General features: G+C 38.6%; 1 protein-coding gene across 1 annotated transcript in view; it reads left to right on the plus strand.

Moving 5' to 3' along the window:
• The window catches only part of ADCY8 (adenylate cyclase 8), a 121,289-nt gene that overhangs the window by 14,991 nt on the left and 78,334 nt on the right, over positions 1 to 27,964 (plus strand). The window contains 1 exon segment of the mRNA XM_030505613.1: positions 15,216 to 15,365. Coding sequence (XP_030361473.1) covers positions 15,216 to 15,365 — 150 coding nt within the window.

The following is a 27,964-nucleotide window of genomic DNA, read 5'->3' on the forward strand; positions in this document are numbered from 1 at the left end:
AGTGATCCTTCCCCTCTGCTCAGCTCTAGTGAAACACATCTGCAGTGCTGTGGCCAGTGTTGGGTTACCCAGTGCAGGAGAGATGTGGACATGCTGCAGTGAGTTCAGAGAAGGGCTATGAAGGGCAGTCTGACAAATGAGGAAAGGCTGAAAAAGCTGTGACTGTTCTGCCTGGAGATAAGAAGGTTCAGGAGAGGTGTGGGGGGGCAATCTGATTAATAATGATGTTCTTTAAACATAATGTTTTCAGTTGCAGTGGATCCTGCTCATTTTCTTTGTGTCTGTAGGACAGAGGATTGCTCTAGAGAAAAGGAAGATGAAAAGAAACTGTGACAATATTTGAATATGGAAGGGAGTTGCTACAGAGAGGAAGAAATCCCTTGTTCTTTGCTTCATCTATAGCTATCAAGAGATGATGGTCTTAAGTTATTGTAAGGAATGTTTACATTAAATAGTAGGAGAAACCTTGTAACAATAACCCAATAGTGATAACTTAAATAACCTAATTTTTCTTGGGAGGCTTTACCCTGAGGTATGATTAAGCAGTTTAGAGAGGCGTTTTTTTAGGAATGATTTAAATAATATCCAGGACCTGGTCCATGGGTTAAACGACATGTCAAGGTCCTCTCGTGCCTTGCTTTCTATAATTAAATGATATTGGCTTCTAATTCTGGCTATAGTGCAAAGTATTCTCACCCCCAGTTTCCAAAGGAGTAAACAATTTTGCATTTCTAATGATTGCTACACTGAGGCTGATGGATTAGTCTGAACTAGCTTTTATTTATGTCGTCTGAAATGCTACAGCGTCAAGGATTTATACCTGTGGTTCACTAAGGACATGTTGGATGAACTATTAGACAATATTGCTGATGGTACCAAAAAATGGCAGAATCTAATTGTCTTTTCCAAGACGCTAACAACTGGTGAAAGGACTGTATTGTCGGTTAAGTCCTGCTGAAGGCTAAGAAACAGCAAGGAGTGAATCTGCTGAATAAGGAGGGGTCATTTTTACCCAAAGAAAAATCTTTTTCAGGTCATCATCAGCTCATTTTATTTGACCTTCAATCTTCCTCCTCTTATGTCATTAAGATGGTCTGATTTGTTTTATTTTTATATATATGCCTAAATATATATAAATATATTAAGAGGATCATTGGTAGATTCTGTTCACTATATACATTTGTGGTGCATATGCCACTTAATTACAAAGAATAAGAATTTTCCTGGTCATTCCTGCTCTAAGCAAAATATGGAAGTACCTGTGTACGTTAGAAGATACAGATATTGTCTCTGAAATCTTTAGGAGTACAGCTGACTTTAGAACTATTCTTAGATAACATGGTACACATGAAAATAATGGAAACAATGGAGGCATGCAGTGCCGTAAATAAATACAGAGATTAGTTCATGCTTGCTGAGTAGCTGGAGCATTGTTAAGAGGTGGATAAGTCCTGGCTTTTCCTTTGCATCTATATCTACCTTACACTCTGGGAAGCCTCATGAGATAGTTTGTCTCTAGCAAAATTTCTCCATGTGTAACACCCACAATGGGTCCATTAGACCTGAGGCTGCTTTCTGTTACTGGAGTAGCATAGCACCTTTCCTAGGGCCGAGCATCTCACCCTGATGGAAAGCAGGGCATTGGGCTTTTGTTTCTGAACAGACACAAAATATTTCCTTCCTTCTCCAATAAAGAAAAAGGCCGTAGCAGCACACAATTGAAATTCAGGGAACATGGTGGCTAATGTTCTCTTCAAGGGCAATAAACTCTAACCTTGCCAGGATATTTTAATCATGTTTTTTCATGTTGTGAAAGGCAATTCAGTCTTTCAGCAAAATGCCTTTTTTTCCAGACTATAAAATCAGTATCCGCAGTTCAGAGCAACCATACAGATATCTTTAGTGCTAGATTTTTAGACAACCATTTATACTCCTGCCAGATACAGAAATCTCTTTGAAAGATGAATACTTTGAAGATTAATGCTGGGTTTTCTGTTCAGAGTAAAGGATGGTATAAATCGCATATGTGAAATACAAGTGCTCTTGTTCTTAGTGAAAGTAAGGTTTTAGGTAGAGGTAGGTCATCCTGGGTCTTTTTATTGTTATACTCATTTTGAAGATGCACACATCGACATTTTATGGATTAGGATGCATTTTTTCCAGGAGTGCTTGGGTGATCCCATCCAAATCCAGTGGTGCTGCTGTGTTCCTGCAAGTCCTGGGCTGGCCACCTTTCACAATTGCAAGTCCTGCAGATCAACAATACCTGCCCTTGTGATCCAGCAAAGACTTTTTATTGAATACTGGGGTCAGCAGAAGCTCTCATCTCCCAATGGAAGGATTTTGCAACTCTGGGTGGCTATGACTCTTCCATTTCAGTTTCCAGTTAAAGTAAGTGGAAACTGGAAGCTGAAAGCTACCATATACTGCCCACATACTATTGGTGTCTTCTGAATCTTTAATGTCTCTAAGTAGCCATATTTTCCCTGCTGAGTGTGACCAGAGTTGTTCCAGTCTAAGAAAAGCATTTGCACACCTACAGGGCTGAGCTGCCCAGCAATGCAGAAGTTGCACCTCTTCACTACTAACTGGAGATTTATAAAAAATTATGAGGATTGAGGGTTTTTATATAATCTGATAGGAACTAAAAACTTTAAAGTGCACAGACACAGACACAGATACCCATTGGTTTTCATTAAAGAAATACTTCAAAATAGCTCCCCATAACACTTTTCTGGTTCTCCAGATTTTGCTTGCCCATCTCCAGATATTGTTCCCAAATGTATTTGCTTTTTTAATATAATCTTGTGAGGTATTTAGTCTGACTGGTTCTACTTTTATATTAATATTTTTCTCCTTAGAGAAAAAATAATTGGAATTACTTAGAATTTTTCTCATTTTTACAAACTCTTTGTGGAAATAATACAAAGGAACATGTCAGAAGGCAGGAAAGAAGGCCAAAAGAATGGCAAAAGTTATTTACGATACAACTATGTTATGTATTTATTTCAAGGATGTTATATTTATGCTCACATAATGATTAATCAAGCTGACCTTAACAAATGGATGTGGACATTCATGAGGATGGCAACATGAAGAGATCATTTGTGCTTGTTCTTGGTTTTACCCAGAATTTAATATAGGTTACACATACACTTACTGTACGCTGTTGGCCATCTGATGTCAGCTTAATATTAACAACTAGTCTGTTTGTAGTGCTATCCATAGACATGGTTTTAATTGCTTTCAGCACTGCACTATATAAACAGAAAAAATCTTGAACAGTCAGTCCTGGCTGGGGCTTTAATTTCCTGTAACAACAGAAATCCTAAGATTTTGCAGTTTGAAACATTTATACATGCCTTGGAAGGTGTGTATCTGGCCAATGTTGGCTGTCTGCATGGCAAAACTTATGCTCTAAGAACTGATTTCATCCTTCCAGGGAAAAAAAAATCAAATAGTTATGAAGAAGGACACATAAGTGATTCCCTGGGATATCTGAAATGCTTCATTTCACTTGCGTTCTGATAGCTTCCAAAACAAAATTGTTGGAGGAAACTGCTTAAAAAGCCAGAAGAGCCAGAAGGCATATCTCCATCAAACAGAACAGGCTTTGGGTCACGCATTAAACACTAGAATGTGTGTCACCCTGTCATTAAGTGTGTCCTTTCTCCTTGAGTTCTTTCGTAGATTTAACTATTAGCACTGTATGGTTTCTAGAAAACATCAGCCAATTGGGAAGATCAGATTATAAAATTGATTGTCTTTGGTTTTCTTTTTTAAGGATCAGAAGTGATGTTCTCTTCATTGCCCAAAATTCCAGTAAGAAATCCACTTTGACGGCTAATTCTTGACCTAAATTCTGGGATGATTTTTGTGCTACTGAGTAGGTGCCTTTAAATAACCTGAACTGCAAAATGTGGACAGCATTCATGGCTATGCATTGGATCAAACCCTGTATGAACTTGTACACAGCTATCCTGATGTAAATCATCTGAGGGCCTTCTCTTGTTTATGTCCATCAAGATTTAATAGCCTCCAGCAGCGCTCTCTGGTATCAGCAGGATTCATCATTCAACATCAGAGACAGCAGTTGTTTTGTCTTGTATCATTTATTTAATATTCCACAAACAGTCCAGTTTCTGTTTCTCATGCTTACACAAGCAGTGAAAACAAAAGCATGGCTTATATTGTCAGACAAGGAGAATTTGACCCACAGCAAATATCAGTGTTTGATGTTAATCCCGTTCTTGTTTTATACCAGAATAAGTCACTGCCTTCAAAGGAATTAGTCCTAGGTCACACCACTGTCAGTGCAGAATGAATCCTGCACTATGTCTCCTCTGCTAGCAAAGAGGCAGAGGAAACCTAATCCTTCATTATTTGTCTGTGACATATTTTGCCAGCCAAAAGACTGAATCAACTTTTTCCCACAGCACTCTCTGTACTCTTGATGTCAGTCTGACTTCTTCTAACTCACCACACTGAAGCATTCACCGTGACTAATAGCAAAACAACACCCACAGGTTTCACAAAGCAAAATGTTTATCCTCGCCTAATTCTCTGAGGTGAACTTTTAATCCAGCTGGTCTGGAATGCTGCAATCTCTCATGACTTTTGTCTGGTACATTTCCATTTGCTTCCACTCCCTTTCCCTATTTTCTCTCCAGGACAGTTCCTAGTTAAGAGTTAAAAATTTTGAGATAAAGAGTCTTCTTTAAGTCTTTAAAGAGAAAATTGAGTCATGTTAGATAGTTAGCAATAAAATTCTCATTGAACATGAGTGATTCATGTCTTCACCTGTGCCTAAGCTGTGCTTGGCTCAGCTCTGGAGGACAAAGACTCCTGGGCCCTGTTACCCCATCTCCAAATACCCTAAAGTTTTCTTTGTTGGTTCATCCATAACTTCAAAGGCTTTCCATTTCCTGTGGTCTCACATGGTCATATCAGCACTGGTTTTCTGTGTGGTTAAGGATGCCTGATATTCTCTGTACACTGAAGTCAGACTACAGTCCACTACCTTTATGTTACCCAAGATTTCTCCAAAGCAAGGGCAGGCCTCAGATGCTGTCATCTGCCATGTTTACAGCCCAACCTTAGCATCAGGGATGGCTGAGGAAGTAGGTGTTCCAGGGTATTGCTGATTTTTTGTTTTTAACATTTTCTAGGAAAGTATTCTAAAAAGGGAATTGCTGGGAAATTGGTTTTCAGGGGATCATCACAGTGAACATAAAAGGAGAAACTGAGGGAAAAATAAACACAGGGAATATCAAATTGTTTTCATTGGGGTTTTCAGGTCACTTTTCCAAAACCAGTTTAAGATCGAAGCAGAGCAGCCAAAATGGGAAATTTGGAGAAAGGAGATATTTTCCTAGCTTATTTCTGGGCTAGCAAACCTACAGCCTGATATGGGAACTATAAACCCATTCTTGTCATCTCACGCTTCAATCAGTTGCAGATTCAATGGTAGACTCCATCTCTAATGACACCTGGGCAAAACAACAGCATCTTACAAGTGCAATTATGGGAAGGATTCAGGCTTGCCATTGGCCTTTAGTCTAAAATGCCAATAATAAATTGTAAGGAGCCTTCATTTCCAGCACTGTTTTGGTTTTGGGGATGAATAGTTTAAAAAAAGAACAGCTGTGGGAGTGGTTTGTTTGCCAGCAGGTATCACTGATTAACACAAACAGCTGATCAGTAGAGCTTCTTGTCAGGATAGAATCGGGCTTTGAAGGACAAGGACTGTTTGGAAAAGGACACTCAACACTCTGATATCCATCATGTATTTTTCATTACCAGTATTTTCAGTACTATTCCTATTAAACCAATTTACTTTTTAATAGGTATTAGTCTCACTCTCAACCCAACTGGAGTGGCTTTCATAAGGCTTTGTTTCTCGATAAAGAGTCCAAGAGTAATTTAAGACCACTACATTTTACTATTACTTTCCTTTTCCACTGCGCTACTAAAAGGGGAAAATGATTTGCAGACTCTTGCTTTTCTTCCACCAATGGCCACAGCTCTATAATTCAAAGGAAAAGACACTTGGATAGGAATAAAAACGAAAAGCTTCTCTGTTTCTCTTGTGCAGTCTGTTGTTATAACACTGCAGAATGCACCGTAGCAGGGTCACCTATACAAATCATGACAATTCCCAGTTCCATTGGGAAGAGACATGGAGTACGTACTGCAGGTAATTGCTGGGACATGCAGACGATTATTCAGATGAAACCAGCAGTGCAGTGTGTCAGAAAAGATGAACTGCTGTCAGCCCTACAAATGTAATTATTGCTCACTCAGTTTTGACATCCTACTTTGGAAAAAAGCCATTATCCAGAGCAATAAAAACAGCTGTGCAGAACACCACCCCAAACTCACTTAGCAGAAATGCAGACTACTTAATTCTGTTTTCCTTAAAATGTAGTTAAACTCTTTCCAATGCAGCAAAGCAGCTTTAATGGATGATTTTTTTCCCTACCATTACTCCTAATAAGTTGTATAATCTATTAAGGGAAGTACTAGGAGTTCTTCTGCCTTGGCTGTCCTGCATTGACTTAGGTAGAAGTACTTACTGAGATAATTTGAGGAAAATTTTCAAAAGTTACTTTCACTATAGAGGTCTGAGATTTAGGGTGTTGCTCACCCCAAAACTCAGTGACTCTCTCAGACATTTCCAGACCAGGTGTCAGCTGGAACTTTTTGTCACTGAGAAGTTATCTATGATAGGACAAGAGGTAATGGGTTCAAACTTAAACAGGGGAAGTTCAGGTTAGATATAAGGAAGAGGTTCTTTACTGTGAGGATGGTGAGGCACTGGAACAGGTTGCCCAGAGAAATGGTAAATGCTCCATCCCTGGCAGTGTTCACGGCCAGGTTGGACAGAGCCTTGGGCAACATGGTCTAGTGTAAGGTGTCCCTGCCCACGGCAGGGGGGTTGGAACTAGATGATCTTAAGGTCCTTTCCAACCCTAACTATTCTATGATTCTACGTGTAATGCCTAGTCTCCAAATACTGGCCTATCTGAGTTGGGAAACCATTATGTAGAATTCAGATACTCATGTATGTAATGCAAACAGAAATACTAGCATTTGGTAAGGGTTGCTTTAAAAAACAACCCAACAGGAATTATTTTTGTAATTCTTAATATCTAGGATGTTGTATGTGTGCTTCTTCATTTCAGACTAAGTTGTTATAAGTCTTTTTTTAGATGCTGTAACTTTTTTTAGGAGTAATATATTCTCTGGTGGCTTTAAATGGAATGTAGATTGTATTGAATGTACTTTGGTGGTTGTTTTGAACAGTAAATGTGCAGCTTGTAAGGGAGATCAACTTCTGCCTAAAGAAAGTGTAGGGAAAATTTTAGTGTCAGATTGAGATTAATGAGTCCGAAACATGGAAGTGCAGAAAAGGAAACTCCAGAGCTGCTTTGCACTCCCTTCTGAGCATTGAGAGGGGGAATACCATCACTTCCTTTCTTACGCTACCTTGACTACAATGAGCTGCTTCCAGTGTGTTCTCTGTGGTGCAGGCCTTTGTGCTGTGCCTTGTTATTTGCTGGTTTTTTGTGAGTTGTTTCAGGATCTACTCCTGGTTAGACAGCAGAGGCAATTAGAAGTAATTCTGTAGTACATGTACTATGGTTTCATGGTTATGCATATTTGGAGAAGAAGACAGATTCTTGTCTGAGCCATTTATGTTTACTTAAACACACCAAATGAGGTGATGTTTTTGGACAATAAAATGATGACATCTGGAAAGTCTGGCTTTAGATTTCTCCTTGTAATTACCCTGCAATGCAGCTGTCTCAGAGTAGAGGGAGAAGGTACCTAACCAGCACACAAAACACTGAATAAAGAGGGTTATTTGCGTCAAAGGATAACACTGTTCATTCTAAGGAGGAACATTTCAGATATCTGTAATAGCACCCTGTGTGCCAAATGATGACAAAAGAGTGCTATGCTGCTCAGTGCACAGGAGACATGATCACCAAATTTCATTGTGTAGTTCAGGACCAGTTCCTAGACGGGGGTCAGGGAGTTCAGGAGATTACCCCTGTAGCCATGGAAAAGTTACTAAAAATTGAAGATCATTTACCCATCTTTGTCCATTTGCCTGTATCCATGGGCTATGACCCTACTACTGACATTGTCCCAGGCTCATCTAGTTACCTTAACATCTATAAAAAGACAAACACCCACAAAAGGTTATCCAAAGTCACAGAATATGTTTTCTTTTATGAGTTTTATGCCTGAATCCTAAGTTTTAGACAAACTCAAGGGCAGTTAGAGGAGATGTGCTGAAAATTATTTGCCGTTTGGGGTTGCTTGATGGCACTAGCAGGGTTATGTATTTGCTTGACTGATTCTGTGCATCACTCAGTTTCTTTCAGCCCTTATCCGTCTGATGTGGTATGATATGATTTTCTTGAAAGATCTCTTGTACCACACCATGATGCAAAAGTCTTGCCATAGTTGATAGCTGACTTACCAAATTGTATGGCTTGAGCCGCCTATGAACAACTTAGACATTCAATTTCCTATATTTCTAATGGATTCAAGGAGAGTAAGAGCAAGAAGGAAATAGCTGTTTTCTAATATCAAATTAAACTCTTGTTTTAAAGATAAAGATAAGTTTTAAAGACACATATTTCTGAGTTCTGTCTTGAGCTAGAACAATTGATTTTATGCAAAAGTGTTGTTCAGAGGGAAAATTGTCTCTGTTTTGTAAATCACTAGCAGTGCAGGAGCAATAGGCATGTTAGGATATTCTGCAATAGGATGGAAAAAACTGTTTCTTAAACCAGTTTCTGTCACTGTGTATTGAGTAAGTCCTTTGGGTACACCCTGTGTTTTGACAGGGCTAACCTGTCTTGCAGGATTTCATGCACATTAAAGACCAGACTGTGTCCTTACGTACACAGTGAATTTCTCTAATGCTTGCTCTGGAAGCAGCAAGACCAGGCTTTTTGAAAGATCTCAGATCTGCTAGAGGCATAAATGAGATCTGAGTTCTTGAAGAATCAGCCAATGTTCCCATGGGATCTGTGCACAACTGAATTGGTTCTAAACACAAAATCAGGAGGTGACAGTGACGCAAATAGCTTCTTTCACATTTAGCAAATCAGGTGTGAGTGGTGTAAAGCACTGCTCCTAACCGTCATTTTCTCATGTATGGTATGTTCCTGTCTTTCAGTAAACTGTATATGTAGATCACTCCAGCTGTGTGTAGGAGTTAAACAGCTATTGTACTTGTGCATTGGATGATATAGAGTATCAGGGACAGATGAGCTTTCTAAAAAGTCATGACAGCAGTTAGAGCACCTTTGTGGAACAGGTTGACTTCCAATACATTTTGATGAAGAAGCATCCACAATCTAAACCAAACAAAAACTCCCCTATCACGGCATTTAGCAGTCAGACCCAGGAGAAGTCAGAAGGAATGAACTCCTTACAAGGTGATTTAACAATAAGGCAGCAATGATTTCAGTTTAATGAGTTGGAAGCAGTGCCAACTATGAATGTTCACGTGCTTCCTCTCCCTGTGCAGGCTGTGCTGTGAACTCAATCAGATGACTGCTCTAGATGGGAAAATCACTGCCAGTGCCAAATGTTTGTTTTTTAAGTTGGCCAAGCTCCCTGATAGAGTTCACAGCATGGTCCCACAAATAATTGATCTGGCACAACAAAGGGGACACTGTGCTAAGGGATCAAGGTGGGCAAAAGGCAGTACAGAGATACAGGTACTTACTAGTTTCGCTACCAGGAACTTTGATTCATAAAATCATGGTCTCAGCTGGAGACAGAGGCTTGCTGCAGCTCAGCGGTGAAAGAATGGTAGAATCTGCGCTGCCAGATGTTCCTATTCTATACAAAGCAGAGCATTTTGGTCTCAAATCCCACATGCCTCATGCAAACCCCAGTTCATTCCTGGTGATCAGTTGTTATAAAACCATAATTTATTCTCCCTCGAAGTAGCCTAAGCAAGGTGGGGTTGGAGAAGGGAGAGAGGGCAATGGGGTTTCTGAGACATTTTAGTTACAAAACCCAACCTTGTGGCAAGATGTTATTTTTAGTTTAACAACTAATGATGAATCAAAATGCTTCTGCAAACCTAATTAACCAATAATAATTACCATAGCAACCAGTTTTTTATGTGGCACATGCTGAAAACACTCTTAAAGAAGCACAACAGCTTTATTTCCCCAGTTTTCCCAAAACAGACAAGAACTACTCTAATCCACTGTTGAAGACAATTCAAAATTAGAAAGCAAAATAGGAGAAGAATTAAATAATTCCCATAGGCACGTTTCAAGAATTAATGAAATTTCTGCTCTTTTGGACTGATCTGCCTGGAGAATGTCCAACTGGAGATTACACTGGAAACAATTTCTTTACTTTTCAGCTGTGTTTTGGCAAGTTCAGCCCCAGCACTGCTCTGTTTCTACACAGCAGAACAAAATAACCTGCTGAAGAGGTTCATAATAGGTTTATTTCTGTGGAGCACACTAGGGTTTCTTTCTCCACTTGAGGTTGTAACGCTGAAGTTCAGTGTCTTCCTGGATTTCAGAATTGTTTCTAAACATTTTTAGCTTTTTCTCCTCCACTTCCAGTGTGCTTTCCATGTGAATGCATGCTACCATTGGTTCAACTATTCATGATGAAAATTTTTTGTAGCAATTATTATCTTTTCGGGCTAGCTATGAGCTCATTTCCAATCTGTTGGGTTTGTTCCTATGTATTCACATTTCCCCAGGTTACAGGCTCTTTGGAAATGCTGAACTCAGTCAATCACTACACACTCCATACACGTCTACTAATGGCAGGCCTTAGAAAGCACTGAATTACCAGACTCTACAGCCAGCCTAATGGCTTTATATTCCTTAATGGACAATTGCACCTTTTCAAAGAGGAAACTTGTGGCAAAAATGAAACACAATTTAGTTATGGGTTTTGAAGTTTTGAAACTTTTGACATTTGCAAATTCTTCCTTAACTCTCTTCCAGTTGTTCATAAAATCACAGGATTCTGTGTAAGCTCCAAATCGAGGCAAACACAATTAGGTGCTCTTAATAGCAGAAATGCCTAGAAATTGTTGTTATGATTAGCCCAGCTCTGCTCTCAGTAACTCACCTGTATCCTTCTGAATTTCCTGTTTCCTGAACTACATTCAATTTTGTTAAAAAGCTGCCTGTGGCTGATTCACCTACCACTTTGCTACAGTCTTGTGAGCTACTTTACCGTCTTTTCAATTAATTTCCCTTTTCCTGTTCTCTTACATTAATATCTTGTACTTACCCTGATTGATACTTCTTCCTGACCAGCTGTGTCCAGTGCCTTTTAATTGTTTCTTTGAGATCTGGTGGTTCTCAGATCAGCTCAAAATGTTATCTTGGTTTCAGTTGTCTCTGCAAAGACCTGTTTATACAATGAATGACAGATAAAAATGAAATTATTTGAAACAATGTGCACTGTCCAACTTAATCTTGTCTTTCTTCTCTGACCTGTGTCTTCTTCCCTCATTGCCTTGGGTTTTGGCTAGTTTTCATATTGATTTTGCAAAGGGCTCCGATGTGCCTGTGTGAGGGACACTTTAGAAACGTAAATTTATTTGACAAGTGATTTCTCTGTGAATTAAGCTCTTAATCACCTCCTATGAGAAATATGGGAATCAGAGTTTTGGAGTAAAAATTTTAATGGCTGCTTCTAATTATCTGCATGATCTTGTCAAGTAACGTTCTTTAGCTCTGTTCCTCCTATTATGTGATTATATGCAACTGCAGGTTCAGCAGGAATAGTGCTGATCCTGTTACACGGATACTCCGAAACAGCATGGTATGGATACCTTCTTGTTTGCATTTTTTAAGTATTCAAAAAGCAGACCTCCCCAGAGCCCTATTTAACCTAAAAACATATCACTCATGGCCTTTTAAGATCACTTGCTGTCTCTGCTTCAGTTGCTTATTTGAGTGCTGTGCAAAGTACAGATAAACTTTGTGCATAAATTGCTCAAAAATACTGTGAAAAGATTTTCTTTTTTTCTCATGTTATAGCTCAGCTTTCCTACTGTGTCATTATTGATTATCTTCAGGTCAGTCAAAAAGACATGAAACAGTGTACATCACATAAAATCAGTCTGCCCTGGCTTGTGGCCCTGATAAGCAGTAGAAAAATCCTTCAAGACTTCTGGAATTGGCTACAGTAAACTGTAGGAAAAAAGAGTGGCAATGAGAAATTCAGGTCTTATATGTCTTTTTCATTCTTTTGTTAACAAGAGCAATAGATTAGTATCCTTTCAAAGCATAGTGCTTTACTGTTTAGATTGCTTTCAATGAGACTGCTATGTGTAAGAAAAGCAGATTCTGCCTCTGCTTAAACTGTTGTTTTACCTGTAACATGTTTTCCATAATTCCCTTTGTCCAAATGAAGTTATGTGCTCATGAAATCTAATTGAAGGCCAAATTCTACTGCATTTGCTCTAAGGAGATCTGCTGAAGTGAGTGGCGCTAGTCCTGAGGTGGGTGACTGAACTGAGCTCATGAGGAACTTCCAATTGAATTTGGAAGCAAACAAGAGCTCCCTGCCACTGCCTTCACTGTTGAAATGTGCATTTCAGATGTTGTGAAAGGCTCTTCTTTTTTTCACCCTATGCTCTAGCTTTCCGTGTGTGTGAGCATTGATTATCTTCAAGTCAGTCAAAAAGGTATGAAATGTAGACTTCTCCAGCCACCTACAGCTGATTTCAGTTTTTCTGATGAACAACATAATTCTGAACTGGTCTTATCTAATGTCAGCTCATGATATGGCTCTTAGTAGCCAATGCCAGAAAGGAGTTATCTCATGAGCTGAATTATTGCATTCACTGTTTTATCTTGCAGCAAAGGCAGAAAGCGTCTGGGGCAATCCCATCTCCGGTAAAACAGGGTAAAGTAGATAACAGGGAAGAAGCAGTAAGCACAGAGGTGGAATAGTGACAAAACAGTGAGACTAAATAGTTTCAAATTTGCCCCTTTTAAAAAATCAAAGCGTAACATTAGAAGTCAGTAAAATGAGTAAGAGGAACATGAATTGGAAATGATCAGTCACTGTTTCCAAACATGATGAGGCCCTCAAATGATAAGGCTGTGAATTAAAGCAAAAAAAACCCAAAGGAAACATTTTTATCACAAAGTGCCTAATAACATTGTAGAAATCTTTGTCATTGACTGCTATAGGGGTCAAAGGTACAATTAACCTTACAATCAGAAAAGTATCAGAAAAAGTTAAGCATAAAGTATGCCACCTCCAGCTCAGAGGTGCTGTGAACCACAGAATCCTGAAAGCCAGAAAGATGCAAGGATCATGCTAATCAAGCCCTATTTCTCACAAGTTTTACCTAGACATCTATTACTAGCAAAGGTTAAACAAAACCTCAGCTGGAGCCAGGATATGATTTCTTATTTAATCATGGCATATAAATTGTACATGAATATCCTGTACTATTGCAGAACAATACTCCAGATTCAGAAATACAGGACTATGCGAAGCTGAAGTGTCTGCCAGATGCATTTGGTTTGATATCAAATCTCACTTTCAAACCCACATGAATGTGAGGAGCGAGACCTGAAGATCTGAGGCAAAGCATCACAATGAGATTAAGTAGTTTTGCTAAATGTTTTCTCTCTTCTATTAGGAGAAGTAACAGTTTCATTTTAAGGAGACTGATTATCAGATAATACTACAAAAAATCAGCCTCTAGCCCACAGTGTTCTGCAACCACAGATTCTGGAGTGTTCAAGAATGTTTTGACAAAACATCTCTGAATGCTTGCTTTATTCATGTAGACATATGTACTGTTTATCCTTGTACTCCCATCTGAACACTCAGTTTTCTGCTATCAGAGATAGCATCCTCAGTGATGAATACTTGATCTGCCCTAATGTGGCTGTTCTGACGTTGTTATGATCCTGGTGGCTTTGCTGGTCAAGTGATGCAGGGTAACGTAGCCTCCTCTTGCTCCACGGCTGGTCTGCTGATGGGAGAAAGGTGTGATCCCACAAGGCAAGGTGCACTCAGTGGGACCTCATCAGCACAGTGGCTCTGACTGGACCTTGTTAGGAAGATGGGGAGCTGCAGTTTGCCAACTCTCAGCTGGTTCACTGTGTTCCAATGACTTCTCTAGCCAAGGTAGCAGTCAGAGCGGTTTGGCCCTACATGCTGCATTTGAGGAATATTAATGACTTCTGGACTTATTTTTGGCTCTTGACCCTCTCACAAGTTAAAAAAAGGCAGGATGAAGTGGAAACTGAGAGGAGTTCACATGAATTTGAAACCTGCAATGGGGATAAGGTGTTGCATAAAGCTGCTGAAACTGCAGGTCTCTGTTCTGTCTCTAGTATATGAAGATACTAAAAGTTTCTTAGTTTCCCACACAATCTCCACTTCAATGGTGTCAATGTGCTCTGTCTTACAAATACCCAGAGCACAAAAAGGTATCAGTGAAAGACAAATCCATTTTACATGGTCCAAGGATGCACTCCCATTTGGCTCTTTAAAGTTCATATCGCAAAGGAAGAAGCAGTGATGCACCTTCTGCAAGGAAAAAGAGTTCAGCTTTGACGTAGACCTCCGTGAAGAAAAGGTCTGTGTACACATGCACAATCTATGCAAGAATTTGGTTATCCTTTCAGCTTCTCCTGTTGAGTGGTTCAGAATTCAGATTGTGCAAGCTTGTGCTTTGGCATCAGCTGAAAATAAATTTATTTAATTTGGTCCATAAGAACAGAATAACTGTTACCACTGATATTAATTCTTAGCTAGCTGGCCCTCTTTGTTATCCTTAATATGTCTTTCTTCGCAAACTAAGCCATGGAACAAATCACAGAGTTGCTTTTACAAAAGAGGCAGTGCAAAACCAAATTGTTAATTATGTTTGTAATCATTCCAGACTAAAGCCCTGTGAGTCAGTCCTTGGAAACATCATTTGTGGTTCACCTAGAGTTTAATGCCCCCAAATACTGCATATTTCTTCCTCAAGGCAGAGAGAATTTTGTGCTTTTGATGCCTCTAATTAAGATCCAAGAGATTCTTCTATGTAAACTTTCCTAACCTTTGCTTTTACAGCCTGTATGACTGCAGAGCAGTCATTCTATATCTCTTTCTTTTTCTCTTTCTCTTTCTAAACAGATATTTTTGCTTCTCCTCTCTGATCAAACCTTATCTGTTGTTCATTGCAGATAGCTGCTCAGGCAGTGTTATTTATGTGTATGAACACTGCAGGAATCTTCATTAGCTACCTGTCAGACAGAGCACAACGTCAAGCTTTCCTGGAGACCAGAAGATGTGTAGAAGCCAGACTGAGACTAGAGACAGAAAATCAGCGACAGGTATTGGAGAAACAATCCTATTTTTTTATTAATTGGAATTTATAATTGGACAACGCTGGGCTTCCAGACTCCAATGTGGTGCCACCTGATTTGTGCAGGTTAAGTGAATTTCATACTGTTATTTTGCTGGTGTGTATTGAACTGATACGACATCTTAAAGATTTTCACTGGGAAACAGGATGAATAGAGAATGGCTGTTCATTGTCCTTTCTCATACAAGAAGAGGTCATCAAATGAAATAGCAACTGATAGGTGTTTGAAATTGGTTCTTTACGCAAGCGGTTAAACTGGGGAACTTCATGTTTCAGAGTGCTGTGGATACTAAAACTTGTATCGGTTAAATGAAAACTAAGCAAGTTCATGGAAATGAACTCTATCTAGGCAGAGAAAATACTAAAACATAACAGATGAATTTTTGGAGCTGAGAGGCCACTGCAGGGAAGTATCACTATATGCTTTCTCTGTTCTTTACTCTTGCCTAAAAATCTTCTTTTGGCTACTATGCACAATAGCATACTGGGTTAGGTGAGCTTTTGATCCGAGCAGGTACATCGTCTTTTCTAATCCAGAATAAGAGGCAATGAATAAAAAGAAGTTTGCTGCTTATTATTTTGTACCAAGGGAACAGAAATGGTAGTATGCAATATGTGTTTTGCATTCCCACTGAAATATCAGAAGGTTCCCCTGCTGTTTAAAAACTTGCATTAAGATCAAAATACAACCTGTGTGTGTATATATATATGTATGTTACACTGCTGTTTCATGAACTCAACCATTACTTTTGTCCTGTTGTATAGATACATATATTACTTCTCAATTTTATTTCACTAACTTCTTGAAAGCCATGCAGAGATCTAGGAAGATGTCATATTCTAGACTTTACTGACTAATGACTCAGTATGAATGCATGACTGTGCCAAGTAATTCAAGTTACATGTGCCAGAACATCAGATGTTGTGATAGGACGAGGGGTGATGGTTTTAAACTAAAACAGGTGAGATTCAGGCGGGATGTGAGGAAAAAATTCTTCACAATGAGGGTGGTAAAATACTGGCACAGGTTGCCCAGAGAGGTGGTGGATGTGCCATCCACAGTGACATTCAAGGCCAGGCTGGATGTGGTTGGGGGCAACCTGATCCAGTTGAAGATGTCCCTGCTCATTGCAGGGGGATTGGACTAGATGAGCTTTGAAGGTCCCTTCCAACCCAAACCATTCTATGATTCTATGATCTCTCCAGCCACTGCTGAATGGAGAAGCTTGGAGGGATATTATCTAGGATGCTTTGCTCTCATTTTAACTAGAAGACCACATTTTTGTGGGTTTTGGGTTTTTGTGCATTTGGGAGTTTTTTGCATTTTTCTTCTTTTCTAATCTTTTATAAACTAATATTTTGTAAACTTCACCTTTATAATTTTGGGAACTTCATTGTAAAAATCTTTATAAAACACTAGCAATAGTTTCCCCCATTCCAGATGATTCTGAGAATCTTCTGTGAGAATTGTTCTTTTATGGAGAATGACATTTCTACAATGACAACTTTTTTTTTTTGAGAAAATGAATTTTGCTAAGATTTTATTTCCTATTAGGAAAATTAAGGCAGATAATTTCCATTTGGTAGGAGTTGGATCTGAAATACTTGGTTTTAATCAGTTAATGTTGAACTCTGCATTTTGTCTTGGCTCAGTGCCTTGCAAGGCTTCAGGGCTGTGCTGTCCCTTGAAGGCAGAACTTCCTGAAGAGTTACCTCACTGCATTGAGGCTCACCCATAATCAAACAAACTAGTGTGACATAGGCATCATACGACTGGAAATGCATATGGGAAAATGTATTTGGGCCAAGAAAAATGTCCACAAGAAAAAAATACAGACCTCAGAGACACCAAATGAAAGATCTCTTCTAAAACTTGATTTAATGATAAGCTATCCCAAAATTTAGGAAGAAAATATTACAGCCGGATCAAGTTTTTCGTGGCTTTCACTGGTCATACTGCTACTTTTCATAGTAATGGGTGACATCATAATCAAAATCTCTTAAGGTTTATTTCCATCTCACACAGCTTCCACTTCTTAAACTGAAATTAATAGATAATTACAACTGGGTAATTGTACTAACATGTCATATATATGTTGCATCATATGAACTATGACAGTTTGCCAGATAGATCCCATAGGTCTGGTTTTGTGCTTTGTTTAAATAAGAAGACCAGTAAAATTAAAGTAAGAAAAAATAACGTGAGTTAAAAAATACAACAAGCAAAGGGACAATTTTCCATAAGTAATTGCAGAATAATACTCCAATTTTTAATAAAGTTTATATAAATGCTTCAGATATAGAATCATAGAATCATGTTTTGTGGTCAAAAGCAAAAGGTTATTATGTATTTCCAGATAGATTTCATATAGATAACTCAACTTTTTTTCAGTGAAAGCAGTTTCATTCATTCATTCATTTGCCATCATACTTTTTTGTAAAGTGTGTTGAAAAAACAAGGTGAAACCACCAAATCTCATGAGGACTGAAAAACTATTTTGTATTGTTGTTTGTGATACTCTGAGATGAAATTTGGACAGTTAAATGTAAAAGTTTGTTTTCCAGACATCATTATTTTCCAGCAGTGTCTTCCCTTTGCAGGGTTTTCAGGGTTTAAGGACTCCTTGCTCTATTTCAATGTTGCTGTGAGGTTTTCCAGTTTGACGGTCAAAGTCTTTTTTAAGGAGCCTGGCCAAAGTTTTTCAAAGCTTTTAAGTGACATAATTTCCAGTTTCTGTTTCCAAAACTCCATACAATTAAGTTCCTGCATCTTTTTTCATCCTTCCTCATCCATCACCATTTTCTTTCAACAAACTTTTAAGTAAAATTTCCAGAAGTATTTCAGAAAGTGAAGAGTTTCAGTAGGATTTTCAAAAGTGACTGATTCATCAAGGATCTTATTTTTTTAATTATTACTTTTTTTATTTTTAAGCACCTGGCATTGTTAACAAGTACATATTAACATTTTCAATTACAATGAATTTTCTAACTCTAATTACTCTATTAATAAACTGAACAGTACTGTGGATACAAAAGGGAATTGCTTCAGCAGTTATTGCTAATGATGTTTATGCACTTAACTGCATGGTATTATCTGTGTGACACCATTTGGAAATCCCAGCACTCTGTGAAACTGAGGGAACATCTGTTTCTACTTCTTTCCCAATTTTCACTAGAAAATTAGAATTTGGTGAAGATCTAAAACAGTTCAGACCTCTGCTTATTTTAAATGAGACTTCACTGCTGATGAATACCAGACAGAATGTATCATAGAAAGATAGAATACCAGAGAAGAAAGTTAGAGAAAGTAGCACAGACAAAATAAGGTGTAGCGAAACCAGCCTCAGTTTACCAGTTACTGATCAAATCATTAATTTAAATATTTTCTAATGAATTGTAGCTAGCTGATTGTGCTTAAGACATGTACTTATATCAACCAACCAAAAATGGCAGCCATAAAATGTCTTCCAGTTTTGTTTTCAACACATTGTCATTATGAATAAACAGCAAACGAGGTTCTCAGATTTCTCAAGTCCATTTTGTCAAGGGCTACAAGAAAAGCTTCTACAGGAACACTGGTGATAAAAAGAACACTAGGGCAAATGTGCCCCCCCTCTGAAGGGAAAATTGGTTACCCTGGACATGGAGAAGCCTGAAGTACTCACTCAACAACTTTTTTGTCTTGAACTTCACTTGTAAGAGCTCCAGGCACACTGCCCAAGTCACAGAAAGCAAAGGCAGGGACTGGGAGAATGAAGAACTGTCTGCTGTTGGAGATCGGGTTCAAGAACATCTGACAAACCTGAAGGTGTACAAGTCCATGGGATCTGATGAGATGCATCTGCAGATCCTGAGGGAAGAGGTGGATGAGGTGGCCAAGCCACTATCCATCCTATTTGAGAAGTTGTGGCATTGTGGTGAAGTTCCCACCAACTGGAAATAGAGAAACATAGTGCCTGTTCTTAAAAAGGGAAAAAAGGAAGGCCTGAGGAACTAGAGGGCAGTCAGTCTCATTTTGGTGCCCAGCAAGCTCAAGGAGCAGATTCTACTGGCAATAAGGCGCATAGACAATAACAACATGATTTATGACAGCCAACAGGGCTTCACTAAGGGAAAATTGTGCCTGACAAATTTGGTGCCCTTCTATAATGGGGTTACAGCTTTGGTGGATAAGGGAAGAGTAACTGCTATCATCTACCTGGACTTGTGCAAAGCATTTGGCTTCCTTGTCTTTAAACTGGAGAGGCATGGTTTTGACATAGGGACCACTTGGTGGATAAGGAATTGGCTGCATGGTCACACTCAAAGAGCTGTGGTCAACAGCTCAATGTCCAATCGGAGACCAGTAGAGAGCATTGTCCCTCAAGAGCTGGTATTGGGACCGGTGCTGTTTAACGTCTTTGTTGGTGACATGGACAGTGGGATTGAGTGCACCCTCAGCAAGTTTGCTGACACCAAGCTCTGCAGCACGGTCAACCATTCTATGATTCAGTGGTTTCATTTCAACAATATCATCACTTTCTACCACCTGTTTGGAATTTTGGGTCAATATGTTGATTTGATATCTATATGTTTCAAAAAGGTTGACACCCAGCACTGTACTTACTTTGTTAATAACCACTTCAAAAACACTGTATTCCTTTTTACCTTGATTTTATCATAAAGACACAACAGGTAATTCTGCTTTCGTAACATCTGGGAAATGAAAATAGAAAGTATAACTTACTTTCTTAATTAGCTACTGCAAAACTTTCAAAAACAATGAGTATGCAATTCCCCTTATTATGAAAATACCGTGAAATGGCCTTAATGAAGAGCAGGAACCTGTATTAAATTTCATTTTCATTTCTTTTTTTCATCATACAAAATCCCCAAGTTTTAGATGAATGACATATTAAATCCAGGCACACATTGAAATGATGACTTTATGAAGAATTGAATTCATAATCTATCTTTAGTGTTCTTAACTGTTCTTTCTCCAGCAATTCATACTAATTTGAAATTTGTCTAACATTTTAAACCCTCAAATATCGTTTAATTATAAAGTCTCTCAGATAACTGTCACTTTGCCTATTTCCTCCACCACATACAAATAAGTTATACATAGCCGAAAACAAGTGTTGCACAAGGAGGTTAATACTTGACTTACAAAATTGCTTATGACTGAAGCTGGAAATGGAGGCTTAAAATGACTGAGAAGGGAACATCCCAGAAGTTAAGTAGCTAAATGGCTTTAAAAATCAGTCCAGCTCTGAACTCTTATCTTGTAATAAAATCACAATGTTACAGCACTGCTATTCATAGAAAAGTCATTTTACATAGTTACGAGACCTATTTGTCATGGCCACACTTCTACTCTCCATCCAAAACCTCTGTTGACCACTGAAACTAATAAAGCCTGGATAAAGCAATAGGGAAATATTGGTGAAAGGCTTCATTCAAGCTAAGCAAAATTGTTAGACTGTATCCTACGAACATGAATAACCTGTGAATTGGACTAGTGTTCAAAGGAAAAAGAACCTAAAGCCTCTCTGAAGCATTTTATTTACGTTATTTCTGGTAGATTTAGAGCACCTGATGGTATCTTGTGAAAGAAGGATCTTCTCTGCAGTTGTTTGAGATGACAGGTGAAATCAGTCCAGATCTGTGTGATGCTTATATTCATCCTCTGGTGAGGTGTTTGCTCTTGTTCTCACTGTAGCAGGCTCTGCATCATTCACGAAAAGAAAATTCCCTACCTGGTGTGGAGAACTCACCAGCAAAGCTGCACTGCCATTGCTGGGCTAAACTATTGAGAGGGACTAAACCCAAATCAGAAAGAAATCCTCCAGGTTTTAAGCCCCGAGAAGCCAAATATAGAAAAGTATTTTACTTTAACAGTACATTTGTGCAGTCTCAGTGGTTACCTACTGTTAGAAACTACTAAAGACACAATACATTAGTCTCTTTAGCTGTCTTGTTTACATCCTTCTCCAACACGGTCTTTAGCAGGCAGACCCCTTTCTCTGCAGGTATCATCTAAAATTCCTCCAAAAGAAGGTCGTCTTATATGGAAATAAAGCTCCTTCTTGATGTCTACTCTAAGTTTTATGAATATTTTCTTGGGTGTCCAGCACCCTGGCAGAGAAAACGGAGATGAAGTCTACAAGAAAATGCAACTAAGAGAGTTGGTGGGGAACAACCCCTGTCTGCCTGTAGCCTTGCAAAGAGTACTCAGGCAAGAAGGTCTTCTGTTCTTGTAGAGATGTTTCCCATCCGGGAGGAATGAAGACAGGCATGTTCAGCTATAGTTATGTATTTGGTCAGATTAGAGGGCAGCAAGAGGAAAAATTTCTCTTCATTAAATGGTCTAATGAGAAGAATCCTTTATGAGAACACTCCAGCAGACAGTTCCTCCCTGTAAGTTCTGCCACTGGCTTACTGAACACCTGCTTTCCAGCTAATCTGTTTCTCACAGGGGATTCCACAAATTCAATTAAAGCTCATTTTCAAAGTTAAAACAGTTTGGCTATTATTTTCATTTGACTTCCACAAAAGATTTGAGCTGACCACCCTACAGAACCATTCACCCAGGTGAGAAGAGGGTTGTTTTGTTTTCTGTATATGAACATATTCTATTTTTCCAGTGTGAGTATGAGGGCTGTAGAAGGAGAAGACATCCTGTAGTATTCAGAACAGTCTGCTGTTGACATATTTAATCTCTCCTGCCCGTTATCTGTGGAAAAACTGTAATCCTGTCTTAATCTCTTTTTCCATTAGAAAACTGTTCTGTTTGACCATTTGTTTCCCTTCTACCTCTACTTGCAGAGGATTTTATTCACATTTTCCTCTGCAACAATCTCTACTTACCACAGCTTTAAGAAGCTCTCTGCAGATTGATGAACTCTGTTCTGTTTATTTAAAAAAAAAATCATCTTACGTGTTGCATGGGTTTTATCAAGCTCTTACAGATCTAGATTTTAATCAACCATCAGTACTTTGCAACCTCTAACATAAGAGCAGATTGGACTGGGATTGGAAAGGACAGTTTAAGAGGTTAAACACTATAAAGTCTTTATATATATATACAGGTGCTAAGAATATGAAAATCCCTCCAAATTGGTAGGAGAATAAAGTTCAGATTTGGTTTAAAAATAGAGTAATCTGAATTTTAGAGATCACATGACCTTCCTTTTTAATTATAAAAAAAATTTAAAATGCTTCACAAATAAAAATTACAATCACAATAACTGAAACTTTATTTTTAAAAGGCAAACAATAACCTCACAATTCTGTGTAAACCTCTGGCTAGATAATGCATTTTAGTTAGCTTTTCTTCTTTATAGGAAACAATCTGTTAAATGTGAAATGCTCAGAAAGGTTTCACATTTATCTAGACTTTCTTTCACCTTTCTCTAAAGATCCGTGATCTCAATAGAAATTTGTTCTTGGCGTTGCTCCTTTGGTACTTAGAAGATCAAACTCAAAGCATAACATATTGGTCAACCAAAAAAGCCAAGGAATTTGCAAACTTCCTATTGTTCTTCACAATCGATATCCATACCATGATTGAGTAGGTGATCTGTCTCCTAAGTCCATTAACAGACTTTTCCTCCTTATTAGGGTGGGGAGAAGCAGTATTTACATACACATATGCTTTTGTAGGAACCACAGAACACATCACAAGACTACCATGCACATTTTCTGCACCTTCTTGTCTTAAAACACCCCATCTGCTTAACCCACTTGCAGTAGAAAACACAACAGTTTACATGTCAGATTTTAGATGTTGTTCCTTCACATTTGCTGCTGCTATTTGTTTCTTATCATCGGAGCATAGCCCCACATTTTGCTTTCAAGTAGAAACCTAAGGTAAAATCAAGATACAAACCATCCTCTGCCTTCTCTCCCAGTCCTTGCAAATTTGGAGTAGTCACATGGATTCAAAGAGAATAACGAGATTTACAGCCAGTGCTGGAGCGATGGGAATCAGACCCTGAACTACAATTTATGGAGAGGAAAAATAATACCAAAGAGTGTCAGGACTTCAGGGATGCGAGCTTTCCCTGGAAGAAATTGGTGAGAAACTTCCCCTTCCTAGGAGCTGGTTTTTGGAACTAGTGATAAAACCTCTCTTTGAAAATCTGTGGTTTCTTATCAGGCTGTTCAAATGCTCTGCTAGTTGATAGTGAAGAGGACTGATAGCTTGTTGATCAGGTTTTGGTGGCTTGTGCCTCCCGTGTTCTCAGCTCTTTACTAAAGAGAGAGATGTCTAATAAAAAAAAGCCATTATCACAGCTGTCACTAACTTGCTGATGTCTCAGGGAAGTGCACAAAGGTGAAATGAGTAACAGGAATGAAATAGTTTTGGACCCCTACAGCGATGAGACACTTCTGCCAGCTGGTCTGCAGTACAGTCATCCCTGTTTAAATGAACTCCACGCTCCAAACTCATCAGGCTAGTGCCTTTCCTGAGTTCTGAATATACTTACTCATTTGAAGGTAATTATTTTTTCTTGTTTAGGACCAGGACTCTTAGGTTACTAAGGAAAGTTATTATAAACTACCCTGAAATGACTGTAGGAGTACTCTGAAAAAGTCTTTACAATCTTCACAATTAATAGAGAGGCTCTGTGGTCCAGATAATGGTTTTAAATTATCTGACCATGAGCAGTACCAATTCTAAGCTAGACAGAGTCAAGTTACTTATGTCATTGCTGAGATAATTTAAGTCAGGATAAAATATTTGAATTAATGTTTATGAATAGGCTGAATGTTTTTCACATTATCAGTATTTAAGTACCCACCTCCAAGCCTATTAAAAGTGATTTGGTTTTCATAAAGTGACCATTACTCCCACCTAGAGAAACTTCCCAGAGAAAGTTTCATCCAGCTTGTGCTGCTTGTTATTGGAGCCTTACAGGTCTCTGAAAGGTGTATTCCCTGTTTTCATTGGAATAAATGACCTCTTCACTCTTTTCCATCTTCTTATTCTGCAGTGATTTAGTCATATAAAGCTGAAAAATAAATGGTATGTGAGCTTGCTTTCTGAAATTTTCCATGTCATTAGCTGCAATAACTAGTACTTTTGAGAAATGTGTATTTTGCTGAAGTCACCTAGTAATCTCTGAAGTAGTACGCAAGTAACAAAATGGAAAAAGAAACATCTAAATTAATAAAAAGTGGAAACAGTGCAGAACAATTACATGAAGATTCGATGGCAGATGAGTCAAAGCAGTCCTGGATAAGTGAAATTGTAGTAGGGCATAGCACCACAGACATTACAGTCAGATGGGGTTATTCTGATATTTTAGAATAAAATCGAATTGTAGGAGTTGTTTTGTACACATTTTGTATTCCAGTAAAATAAGCAACAGCTTAAGATTATGCCATTATGGAATCAGTCTCCAGTAGGTGTGTCTGTCTCCTGTTCTTAAAGTATGACTCCATCCTTCCTGACCAAAATAATTGAAATTTATGGAAGCCAATGCACTAGAAGACAGTACAATGCTTTTTGTTGAGACATGAGTCTGATTTCCATAAAAATGTTTTTCTTTTGGTAATTTTTCTTCTCTACAATAATTTAATAAAGAATAAATTAGAAAAAACATCATGAGATTTAGAAGAAACAAAATTACAAAACAATAAAATTCGCCTTTCCATTTATTAGATATGTCTAATGTATTACTGTGTATTACGAGATCACCTGTAACCGTAAATGTTGGTGTCAATAAGATAGGGTGGTAATACAAATTGTTTTGTAACTCCTGCTTTTCTCTGCATGTCTTTGTTACATGGCTAGGTTTCACAATGGAACGCAAGTCTGACATGGTCTTAATTCATGACGTAAAAAATCACATTAGGATCCAGAGGATCTGGAATTATTACCCATTGCTTGAACTCTATATTGACAAGGGCACTGAATTTAAGACCTGTAGTTCCTACTGCCTATGTTAATGACAGCTCAAATGACAAAGCAATGTTAGGGGATTGTTTTGTGATGTAGCCTAGCAGGTCCAACAGCAGGCGTTTGCTGTCAAGGAACACAGACTTGCCCCCTGCAGTTCTTACCCGCAGACATATGCTCCCTTCTCAGTCTCGTGCAAGTTAGTGGTGCTCATGTGGCCTTAGGTAAGCTGATTCAATGTGCCTGTGCCATACTGTGCACGCATCAGCTGCACTTAGTTTCATGATGAATCATGTTACTTTAAAAATAATTTTATGGAAGAATACAATTTTTCATTTAAAAGATACATGCAGCAGCAGTAACAGGTACCATGCCAAAAAAATCAACAGGAAGGGTTGTTCCACTACTTCCCAGCATACTACAGGATGAGCTAAGTGTTTATGAAGCCAAAATGATACTGGGAAGGTATGAGAATACAAACTGGCAGCCCCGGAATCAGCCTTGTACATCTCAAGAAGCACAGGGCAAGCAGGCATTAAGACTGTGATAACCTTACATAGCCAACTGGCTGATGAGAAAGACACCTCCTTTGATGCCTGGCAATAAACTTAATCATCAATCCTTGCCAAGATTTTGTAATGTGGCTTCAGGTACTTGAATCTTCAAACCATTTGTTAACCAAACAAAGCAAAGGACCAGCAGTATCTTGCAGTCCTTCCCTTCGGCATGTGTTACTATATTGTCTCATGCTGTTCTGGACAACAGTATTGAGGAAGCAATTGAATAAAATGTCCTTCCTACAGGAAGTGTCTGTGGAAAAAGCTTTTTCTTTCTTGCATTACCACAAACTTTATAATGCTTCTCAGTAAACAACTAATTAGACACCATTATAAAAAGTCATGACCCTTATAAACACTGGGTTTATTAGTTTGGGTCAGACTCTAGCTGTGTTTCATAGCCAATACCTAAACAAAAGGAGACTCCAAAACCTCTTGTGTGATCTGGCCTTGTTACTCTTTGAGAACAGCAGATGCCTAAATGGAACATGCAGCCAAGGATGAGATGAATCGAAATGGTAACTGCCTGAATTCAAATGAAAGAAAGTTGTTATAGCTCATATCTCACATTGCAGCAGTAAGTAATAAAAGCAAACAGGCAACCTTGTAACCCCACAAGTCTGAACATTTTAGATATTGCAGTTCCTTACATATTTTTTAATTACTTACCATTTTCTGTATAACACACAAAAAATTACAGCTGCAAATAGACTGTCCGTTGTGCACTAAGTTAGAATGAAGGAATTTCTCTTTAGAGCTGTTCATCGTAATGAGAGGTGCTAATTCCCATTTTTTAGGGTGGCATTGTTGTGGTTTAAGACAGGCATCTACAATAATTATATCTGTTCTGAACACTGTCAGATTTTCCAGTAGAATTTTTATCTACTAACAAAAGCTAATGTCGTCCAGAGAGGCTAAAGCCACTGCTCTGAACAGCCCTTTTCTTGTGCTATTAAGTTCAGTGCTTAAGAGTTAGCACCTCTGTGATATTAATTGTAAATATTGACAAGGACAGGCTCGATGGTTCTGGCTAAATGATTCTTAAAAATCAAGATGAGAAGTGTGGAGTTGTTTCTGTAGAGTCTCTGAAGAGTTAAATATTTTTGGGGTATGTCTACTCCAGTTTTACAGAAGTGGCTTGGGAACAGCCATAAGTAGCTTGTCCCCTGATCCACAGACTTTTTCCCATAAGGTATATGTTGGTTCACTCATTTGAAAGTAAGTATAGAGGAGGAAGAATAAAACCTAAATTGAACTGTTGGCCAATAGGGGCTTTTCATCCCTTGACAAAGCCAACCCCAATAAAGATGCTGAGAAACAAAGGAAAATCCCAGGACAGTATAGGCAGCATATCATCATCATTCGCCCTGTACTATCTACGGGGAGCCAGTGTAGGGAGCTTATGCAGACATCAGACCCTGCAGGGGTGAGGCCTTCACATAACCTGCAGGGAAACCTTGGGGAGTTTGACCTTCCTCTTAGCAACCCCCTGTAGTTCCCAGATTGTTCGTTGGTGGTTTGTGCTTGTTGGTATTTTGTTCTCTTTGATCAGGCCCTGTGGAAAGGTCTCTACTTCAGTTTTTACTCACAAGACTGAGACCTTCTGCACTAGTTAACTGACTCTTCCCCAGAACTGTTCCAAAAGTTGCTATTTACTTATCAGGGACATGTCCCACTTTTCCATGAATATGCCTAGCTACATTTGTGCAGTTGTATACACTGTTGATACCTCCTGATTTCACAGGGGGACACAAGGGATCAGCGCATGCAGACCACAGAGAAGTTGTTCAACAAAGAATGACTATTTCAGATGCATAAACTAAGAAGTGGGCATTAGAGAAAATATCAGTGTTACAATCTTGGGACTTTAAACAGACTATGTGACCATGAAGTTAATTTGCTTTATCACTGCAGGATTTATTTCACTGTTCCTAAATTTTTCTGAAGGAGTAGATAGATTGTGTAGGAGTTAGTTCCATATTTAGACACCTCCTAAACTAGGTGCCTACATGCTTTTTACACCTCTGAGCTCCTGCTACAGTCAGCTGACATCTAGTCAGTACAAGCAACGGAGCCCAGAAAGATCTGTAGTGACACCAAAGTAGTCATTTACATCTGATCCGT

Source organism: Strigops habroptila, chromosome 1 (genome assembly GCF_004027225.2).
Source record: "Strigops habroptila isolate Jane chromosome 1, bStrHab1.2.pri, whole genome shotgun sequence".
In the NCBI taxonomy this organism is placed as follows: domain Eukaryota; kingdom Metazoa; phylum Chordata; class Aves; order Psittaciformes; family Psittacidae; genus Strigops; species Strigops habroptila.